The sequence below is a fragment of the Branchiostoma belcheri genome, unplaced genomic scaffold, assembly GCF_001625305.1.
Source record: "Branchiostoma belcheri isolate BF01 breed outbred unplaced genomic scaffold, Haploidv18h27 scaffold79, whole genome shotgun sequence".
NCBI lineage: Eukaryota > Metazoa > Chordata > Leptocardii > Amphioxiformes > Branchiostomatidae > Branchiostoma > Branchiostoma belcheri.
Window position 1 is genome coordinate 815,954 of NW_017804453.1, and position 9,376 is coordinate 825,329.

The 9,376-nt window shown below is 40.9% G+C and overlaps 2 protein-coding genes and 1 pseudogene across 5 annotated transcripts in view; 2 read left to right on the plus strand and 1 right to left on the minus strand.

Moving 5' to 3' along the window:
• The window catches only part of LOC109485927 (protein TSSC1-like), a 6,428-nt gene extending 2,642 nt beyond the window's left edge, over nt 1-3,786 (plus strand). The window contains exons 1-8 of one of the 3 annotated variants that reach the window (XM_019789626.1): nt 224-307; nt 726-858; nt 1,346-1,502; nt 1,665-1,764; nt 1,981-2,117; nt 2,498-2,665; nt 2,872-3,039; nt 3,234-3,786. In XM_019789626.1, coding sequence (XP_019645185.1) covers nt 1,366-1,502; nt 1,665-1,764; nt 1,981-2,117; nt 2,498-2,665; nt 2,872-3,039; nt 3,234-3,393 — 870 coding nt within the window. In that variant the 5' untranslated portion in view covers nt 224-307; nt 726-858; nt 1,346-1,365 and the 3' untranslated portion in view covers nt 3,394-3,786. Of the gene's footprint in view, nt 1-223; nt 308-725; nt 859-1,345; nt 1,503-1,664; nt 1,765-1,980; nt 2,118-2,497; nt 2,666-2,871; nt 3,040-3,233 lie in introns of those variants that run through there. The other 2 variants (XR_002141162.1, XM_019789625.1) reach the window with 2 other exon arrangements.
• A 1-nt stretch (nt 3,787) lies between these two features.
• Nucleotides 3,788-5,337, minus strand: LOC109485929 (UPF0686 protein C11orf1 homolog). 2 transcript variants are annotated; one of them, XM_019789628.1, is made up of 2 exons: nt 5,181-5,337; nt 3,788-4,595 (listed from the first exon to the last, which is right to left on the minus strand). In XM_019789628.1, exon 2 carries the CDS (start codon nt 4,588-4,590, stop codon nt 4,096-4,098), a length of 495 nt encoding a protein of 164 aa, XP_019645187.1. In that variant the 5' UTR covers nt 4,591-4,595; nt 5,181-5,337; the 3' UTR covers nt 3,788-4,095. The 2 variants fall into 2 exon arrangements, with proteins under 2 accessions (XP_019645187.1, XP_019645186.1); XM_019789627.1 differs by having other exon boundaries at nt 5,177-5,337.
• An 882-nt stretch (nt 5,338-6,219) lies between these two features.
• Nucleotides 6,220-9,374, plus strand: LOC109485928 (annotated as a pseudogene).
• The last annotated feature ends 2 nt before the right edge of the window (nt 9,375-9,376 follow it).

The window sequence follows — 9,376 nt, forward strand, 5'->3', positions numbered from 1 at the left end:
TATCATAGGTTTATGACCTTTATAATCCCCATTTTTTCGCACTACTAAAGCTAGCTACCTAAACCCTTCATCAAAGCTTGAAGTTGAAGCTTATACCTCCACAAATAGCATTTACAGAATGAATAGAGATTGAAAATTATATCAGGATGTGACATACAATTTACAATAATAATTGAATACATTTCAAAGATGATAAAGTATGGTTGTTTTCATCCTACTACAGGCGCGTGCCCTGACACCTCAGGTGGCAGAAACAGACGCTATCCGCTTCCTGGTTGGCACCCAGTCCCTCAAGTTCGAAAACCAGGTAGGGTAATGTTGGATGTATTTGTTTTGTATAACATTTATCATCATCATCGGTCAGCTGCAGCTGTGTGTTGCATAAGGCTATTGAAAATTTGATCCTGTCAATATCAGAAAAATGCACTATTGATTAATAACAGAACAAATGCACCATTGACAGGACCTGATGATATTATATTTTTCTGTTATTGACAGGACCATCCTCTCAATAGTGTGGAATATTCTATTATTGATAGGATAGGACACTTCCTTGTGGTGTTACAACTTACATGTATGTCCAACCATGGAGTCCTTCTAACTCCATGGCCCAACTGGTATGTGACATGGTGTGTTATGCCCAACTGCCTTTGGGCACACCAAGTCACAGTATGGCTTTTCATTGTATTATTGATAAGTATACAATGTATTTTGTTTCTTTTCAGATTCACCAGATAGACTTTGATGATGAAAATAACATCCTGAACAAGAATGTGTTCCTGCACCAGCCTGGGGAGGTGTGGCATGTCAGTGCCAGCCCTGCAGACAAGGCAGTACTCACAACTGTGTACAATAAGAGTCAGTAACACTTACTGTGACCCCCTAACTTACATGACCTTATATGCAATTGATGTAGTAACGGTTTTAAAAGTCTGTTAAGTAATGTACCTTTAACATCTGCATTTCAAGGGTTATTTACAAATAAGATACCAACCAAATCTTCTTTTACCAACCAACTACTGCTATGATCTATTGTTATATTAATGATTTACCATTTTCATTGTTCATGTACTTTGAATTTTATTTTACTTGCCTTATTTATGATCTCCCAAGTTTGTATTTTAAGGCCAGGTAAAATAGAACATATAGCTGAATAGAAGCCATATGTATCTAGGGTTGATAAATAACTACATGATACACATAATATTTAATACGAGGGAGGTTTAAAATACTAGATTTTTAACCTCCTTTCGTGTTTACATGTTACGTATATCATGTAATTATTTATCTTGGATGCATTCGGATATTGGTACATGTATTTAGATATTGGCCTATTACATCACAGCTTCAGAACAGAAGGCTGAGATGTGCGGTGCAGTATGGAGAATCCCCTCTGAGTTTGATGCTTCAGCCAATGACGCGCAGGATGACACGTCTGCCTCTGCACAGGCACTGGAGCTGCTCTGTCACCTTGACGATGGTAACCATAGTAACATGGTGAGGTATGTACTCTGGACTAGTTACCTCATGTATTGTTTGTACTTAATTGTCCTGTTTGTACTTAATATAGAAAACATGAAATTAAAGGTTGGTAGTTTAGAACTGCATGCTGTTTTGTAAAAAAAAGTATCGACAATATGTTCACATGTGGTATTTTTTCCCAGCACTGTATGGGAGCCCTCTGGTGATGGTAAGAAGCTGATCTCACTCACAGAGAACAACATCCTGATGTGGGACCTGGATGTCAGCAGTTCTCAGGCTAAGGTATATTGTTGGGCTGTTGCAACTGTTTTATGGTCAGTTGCTGTACATGATAGTTGTTTGTCAGTTCATATCGACCATTCCACCAAAAATGAAAGAAATTTTGAAAACAATACAAAAATAAATGTGGGTAGAACATACAATTTACTTGCAGTGGCCTAAGTTCAAATAGACTATTGTCATATACATAACCAGAATATTTCATATTTGCCCCCATAGTTGTCTAGCTCAGCCACACTGGAGGGCAAGGGTAACCCTAAGTTCACAGCCGGCAGGTGGAACCCTCACCATAACTGCACACAGATGGCCACTGCTAACGACACCACCATCAGGGGCTGGGACGTCAGGACCATGCAGTCAGTCCTCTCATTACATATTGTACTACTGGAAATGCTTAAACTTTTGCAGTGGTATAATTTCATGGTGACCTACCTACTGTGAAAACCTCCACTGCAAAAGTAAAAATTTACAGTACCTGAGCCTTGGCTAGAACACTCTAGCAACTTTTTTCTTGTTGTGGGTTAAGATAATATGTAATTCAATTACAAGTCATATTTGTCATTATTTTCCCATACTGGGTATATATTGCATGCATGTACATATACATAACTTCAGTCATTGAATGATTGTGAAGTCTTTAATTATGCCAATTGAATTGTAATGAATGTAAATAAATGTAGCCATTTTCACCTTTTTGCATGTCCAGTGACCACATTTTTATATTCTGGAAACACAGGCAGGTGTACTGTATTGATAATGCCCATGGTCAACTGGTCAGAGAGCTGGACTTCAACCCCAACAAGCAGTACTACCTGGTCAGCTGTGGGGACGACTGCAACGTCAAATTCTGGGACGTCAGAAACTGCACTGAGCCTGTTTTAACTGTGTCTGAACATTCCCACTGGTGAGGATGCTATCATGTTGAATTGTAGTCATTGTTTCTGCATGCAAGTTATACAATGTGATTCTAAATTGCTGACAAGGTTTCAAAGGAAAGCAGCAAATATGCATTCCTTCTGAATTTCCTAGTGTACTAGAGAATTGTTTCAGCTGCAAACTGAAAACATTGCAAAAATGAACAAATTCACAGTGAGTGTGCTATTTTTCCAGGGTGTGGAGTGTCCGGTACAACCACTTCCATGATCAATTGGTCCTAACGTCCAGCAGTGACAGTAGGGTCATCTTACACAACATGGTGTCCATCTCCTCAGAACCGTTCGGCCATCTCATCGATGAAGATGATGATAGTGAGGAAGATGAAGAAAACAAGAAAGAAAAGTAAGGAAAGAAAGACTTGAACAGAAGGTGTTGTACTTAAAGTGCTTGTGTCATCATCGGTGGCACAAAAAACTTGTAGCCAAAACTCAAGAAAAGGCATAAAAGGGAATGGGTCTGTCTATATCAGTGTCTCAACATGATCTCCCCTGTCATGACAAATATTATATCTTAACTCCATCTCTTTGTCCCTCCAGACCCAGAGAGCCTGAGAAGGATGGTGTGATTGGCACATATGAGGAGCATGAAGACAGTGTGTACGCTGCAGAGTGGTCCACAGCTGACCCGTGGCTGTTCGCCTCCCTTAGTTATGATGGTCGTCTGGTTATAAACAGAGTTCCAAAAGCTGTGAAATAATAAAATCCTCTTATAGCTGTTACTATTCATAAAACATGCATGTCATAAAAAAATGGTGTATACATGTAATTGGAAAGCTTTAGGTATCACTTACTTTGAATTTACAGTCAACAAGATTAAGACCTCTTTTAATGTATAGGGCACATTGTTATAACATTCCTGAATCATGTGTCATATTGATCTAGTCCTTGATAAGGTAAAAACAAACTCAGTGAATACATGAAATACAATTGAATGTTCATTATGTTATGTGCTTAGAGTATTTTTCTTGTTAACAAAAAGTCAGAAGACTTTGTTATTTCACACATACATATAATTAAGTGTCATTTGAAAGGATAAGGTAATTTAGGGATGTTGAATGAATACAATGAAATTAAAGGGAAGAAAGTCAAAGTACATATCATGTGTGTCTTTATTTTGGTAATACAAAATTGTACCTTTAAATGTTACATGAGTATGTGTGTAAACATAGACAAGTTTTTTCTAGTCCTTTTACAATTCTTTCTGATACACTGGTTAGTCTCTTATTTTCAGGACTAGTACTGTAGTACTGTATTGGCAGAGGAATGCTTGTGGCATATTCATATCTCAAAAAAAAGAAGGAATTGACTACAGTAATATTACTGTATATAATGTTACATGGCATGGTCTTCCTCGGTTATGTACTCTAGTACAGAATCTATTTAGTGTTGCTAAGTCTATTTACTTCTTGCTAGGACTATTGCCGACTCCCTGAGTAGCATTTTCTGGTGGCACTACTGGTTCCTTTCTGACCCTGGGGTCAACATACGCTGCCCGGGATGTTGTCTGGAAGGAATTGTACTCGTTCTTAAGCAGTGGTGGGTCCAGCTCCGGTTGACTGCCAGGGAAAGCGATGGGCTCCCGTTCTGCAAGGTGTTTCAAGGACTCTGGTACCTCTGCGGGCTTGGTGCTTAGCGTACTGCCGTAGGTGGTGTCGAAGTAGTGTTCGTATTGGGAGGGAAGGCGTCTGGGGACTCGCTGGTGGTCTACGTCAAAGCGATGCTCGTTCCAGTTGCCCACCAGTGTTTTGCTCCTGTAGCCCTCTTCGTTTGTGGTGGACCTCCAGCCAAACTGGGTGAACTTGAGCTCGTCGTGCGTGTGTGTCCAGATCTCACCCTGGCCAGACGCTCGCACCATGGAGCAGAAGGGGGCATCACGTTCAGACATCAGATTCATGATTCCTGAAGGTATTAAATGTAAATATAAAATACTGAATATCGACTGATATCAGTCTGGATTTGTGTCAAAGATAGCCTGAATGACATCCTGTCTAAGTTACTAGGCCTCATTCTCTCTCCCTACCAGATAAACTAGATGGCACTTAGGCTATGTCAAAGATTTCATAAAGTTACGTCAATGGCTGTAACGCCATGTTTCGAACTCATATAATGAAACATGAAAGTTCTTTCTTCAACAACTCTTTCTCTTTTGAAACAAACCACTAAAACTCCTAACAGGTCCTTTAGCTTATGTTGTGGCTGTGTCCACCTGCTTCTGAGTCTCTGAGTCTCCTTCTTATAGTTAGAATAGAACTTCATTTATCAATATTTAACGTTGACCCTTATCCCTCGTAGCTGTTTCATGTATGGTTGGCCCTAATTCAATATGACTTTCTGTCTTTTCCGTTCTTCATGAACGAGTACTGTAACATCGCCACACGGTGTTCCCCCCTACTTGTACTCCCGCCCCTCCCCTTCCTTATATGACGAACGCGATCGACATAAACAGTCACTGCAAACTGTTACATAAAGACCAAACTTACCTGCCTTTTGACTTGAAGCGCCAAACAAATTAGTCTTGACTCCAACGAGACTAGTTTTTAACCCACGAGTACTTTCTTTAGCGCGAAATTTACCAGATGAGGGGTCGATCTCCCACCACTGGTGCTCAAAACAGCTGGAAGTCAAGACGCGGTTGCTAAGCAATTGCGTCACGTGATGACGATCTCGTTTCCAGACACGCTCGCGTGCCCAGGGTACGGTGCGTCTAAAGCTCAAAATTCCACGTACGGCTGATATAGAACGGCCGGCCTTCTGGAATTTCCGGTAACTTTTAGAAAAACATGTCGCTTGAAAAGGGACGACAAAGTTTTCAACAGAGTCTTTCTATCCGTTGATAGGGATCTCCTACATGGCAAGCACAAACAGGGGAGCTTTGGAATAGACTTTACATAATGAGACCTTTTTCGGAGGAAATCATAAATCTTCTAGTGTCGCTGTGTCATTATGCATCTACCAATGTAAGTAGGCATGATGTAGGGGTATGAATGAGCCGATAGGTGTACGTGAAATATCCCCATCATTAGTGTATCTTTATGTATATAGGTAGTATCTTTCAGTTCCTTCGTAATCTTACCTTAATACATTGGAAGGTATGAGAATCTAATACACCCGTCTGTTGAGTGACCTATACCTTACTTAGACCTTAGATCCTCCCGCAACCTTAAGAGTGGTATATGTATTTTCATGCCTTCCGCTGACGAAAGGTTGTGCTTATCATTTTAGAGCAAGACAACAAAACGTACAGCACGTTGTAAAAATTGAACTTGGTTCTATAAATGTAATTCGCTAAGGACTTGTCAACTGTTTTGTCGCTCTGCGGTTCCTGCCTCTAATGTACGGAGTGTAATCGTGGACTCCCTTCGTGTCATTTGGCACTGCACTGACAGGTGCACGTGGAACAGGCTGGGACGTCTCACCGCCCAAATGAGGTCAAAGGGTTCCAAACAACAAATTAGCTACACGGAACCCGATATTTTCGTGCTATTGTCTCGGAGATACAGTGCCTATGACCCCAGCCGCAGAAAGCATGGGAAGAAATAACACTAGATAAAAACCGCGTTTGTGCGGCCAGCTCAGAAAGTCTATCTGCGGGGCGAATTGGCCAAACCACAACTTGGTGTCTGAAATGTTTTGACTTGTTTCAATTCAAGAACGTACGTGATAGGATGCGGAGCAAAATTTCGAGGCAACTTCATCAAGAGGAATTGAGCCTTCTACATCTATAACGACGCTGCAGTGAAGTTGTCAACTATTTGTGTATTTACTGGATGCTTTCCAAAGATGGCTGCCACACATAGAAAAGTCGCCTGCTGTATTCTAGCGGCCTTTCTGCTTGTTTTCATACTGAGCGCCGTTCATCTCAACAGTGATCCTGTGTCGGACGACGAGCTAGGTATGTGTGATTTTCATGCGCTCTCGTTATACAATGATGAGGGGCAGAAACCAATATCCAATAAGCCAGTGTAGAAGACTCTACATGTATCTGCAAACTGTAGTATCTCAGTAACTTGATAAGCAAATTCTATATGATCAAATAAAATATATTTGGTGCACGGGGGAAAATAATTTTGAAGTAAGTATATTACATTTCCGGACTGAGGTTAGCATTTCAAACGGGAAATCCCTTGTATGCTTTGTTTGATTCAAAGTGATATTAGAAAGTTCCTTTACGAATAAAAATATAGGTATAATTCTTCTTATTCTTCTTCACTATTGCCAAGCCCCACAGCGTGGGATTATCGGTAGGTTAATTTCTAAGGATGTTATAAAAGTTACACATCACGATGGTTGGTTATACGTCAATGGTTTGTCATTTAAAGTGTTTAATTTGCACGAGTGGGTGTATATACACCATACATACACTCCGGTGTTGGTGCCTGGTAAGACGATAACCTATAGTTACGGTTGTTCACCAAGAAAAAAACAACACTGACTTTCAAAAGGGTCTTTGTTCACTAAATGGACGTCTCTGCATGCCGCAGGGTAGGGTCACAACTCGACACAATCATAGATGTATGTTGATAGAATTACTTCAGCCGTATAGTTTCTCTCGGCGTGAATAGACAGACCCCAAAGCCCCGACCACCTTCGATAAAACGTAGAAATGTAAAAATTAAGATATTTGACAGACATGGAGCCACTCTCTCATTGGTCGAACCACTATTGTTATTCTCTCATTGGTTGAACAGCTGATGGGCAGTCTGAGGATCGGTCTATTCGAACAGCAAAACCGTAGCGCAGCTAGTACTCATGTGATCGTTTGTTTGCATCATCTAGAAGCTCCCAGACATTTGACGAAAACTAGCTACTCTACCAATAGACTAACGATCATTGCCATTGGGTTACACCACAAACAGGGATAACGTATTGACTTCTTACCCCTAAAGGGCTCTTACTACAGTTTAAGAAGGCAGGGGACCAAAAAAGTCACGCAAGACAGCGAAGAAGGGGAACGAGAAAGAAGAAACCCCCAATCCAACGGAGACGACAAACAAGAACGGCGCGCGACAACAGAGGTGATACAGGGCAGAGACGAGGAGGAGGATTATGAGGGAGAAGGCATCGGGGGAGGGGGGCGAAGTGGAGGAGAACAATGACGGCAAGCTGTCCTTCAGCGTGTTAAACATGGAGCATCTTAGCGATGAAGCTGCCAATGATCCTCCATATTCAGGTACTATATTACACTTTTAACACAAAAGTGAGACAAATTACGTCGCTATATATTTGTAGGTTAGCAGGTTTTATACTTAGGCCATGTTGATTTGATTATATGGATGACATCCGCGCGCGCATGAATTTTCGGCCGTTTCCAAAAAAAAAAGTTTTCAACCATACTGTAAATCGTGCAAAACAGTTGCTAAATGAGCAAAAATATACCATATGTTGCAAGGAAAACATTTAGAAACGATACCAATGTCGTAGAATGCCAAAATCAAAGGAAAAAAGACAAAACTGTAAAGAAATGAATTCGAAGAGTAGATTATTCGCCATAACATATTCTGTGCCATTTGTTCAACCTTCATGACCACGTAGATTTCATAGTGAAAGCAACTTTTTTTTCGCAAAACTTTTTTTTTATTCGCACGCGCGCATCAGTTTTGCGGTTCCCAGGGGATGTCATCCATATAATCAAATCAACATGGCCTTAGTAAAACAATACTCGGAAGTCATCTCTGTAGCTACCTACTGACCCCATTTTTCAGGATCGTCGGAAACACAACATTACTTTCCTAGGTCTTATTTAAGTCTTTGTCTTTCAGGACACCTGGTCGGGATTTTTCTCACAGTTTCTGCTGTTGTGGTCCTGGTAGTTACAGTCAGAGGAGCGATATCGATGTTTCTAAGAAGGTGCACTTTTTTGCTAATTGATTCCATTAATTATTGACTACCTCGTGAGATTGGACAAACATTCTTCATCCTGTATAGTAGCGATTTCTTTAATCAAAGGACAACATGATAAAGCTTTAGATGGTGTTTCGGTACTATCTTGTCGAATGCGTTCTTTGTTCCTCACGGTCACAGCCGACCATGCCCCCCCCCCCCGAACAGACAGCTGCTATACGTAGTTAGTTTGTGGTTGGGATCATTACGTAGCCTCTACCAGGCTTCGGGAGGCGGCTGCAAAGAGTAGAAATTGGCCAAGTAGAGAGATAACATACCGAGTGAGTTGGTCCGCTAGAAAGTACATTTTGCCGTACCCGGGTGCGCATCCTACTCTCTAGCGGACCAACTCCACTGAATTGTTATCTCTCTATTTGTCCAATTTCTACTCTTTCCAGTCGCCTCCCGAAGCCTGGTAGACGGTCTACCCAAATAGTCTGTACAAGCCGTTTGCCCCAGCCGTAAAAGTTATAATTATACTATTCTCACCAGATAATTTTGGTCGGGAAGTGGTCGGAGCAAAAACATGGGAAGGCTATCTATCTATCTATCTATCTATCTATCTATCTATATATATATATATATATACAACATATGACAGGGGCTTTTTGCAGTAGCAAAACTGCTACCAGGACGATCCAGCAGGTTAATTTGTCAGCTTGGCTACTAGTTAAACTTGAACGTTGAATCGTATTTGCGACAAGCAAAATCATGATATCAGTTGTAATGTGGCTGTTATGTGCTCTTTTTTTGTACAGGCGTGGGAAAAGACGGTCAATAAAATCCTGATGTCTTTCTAC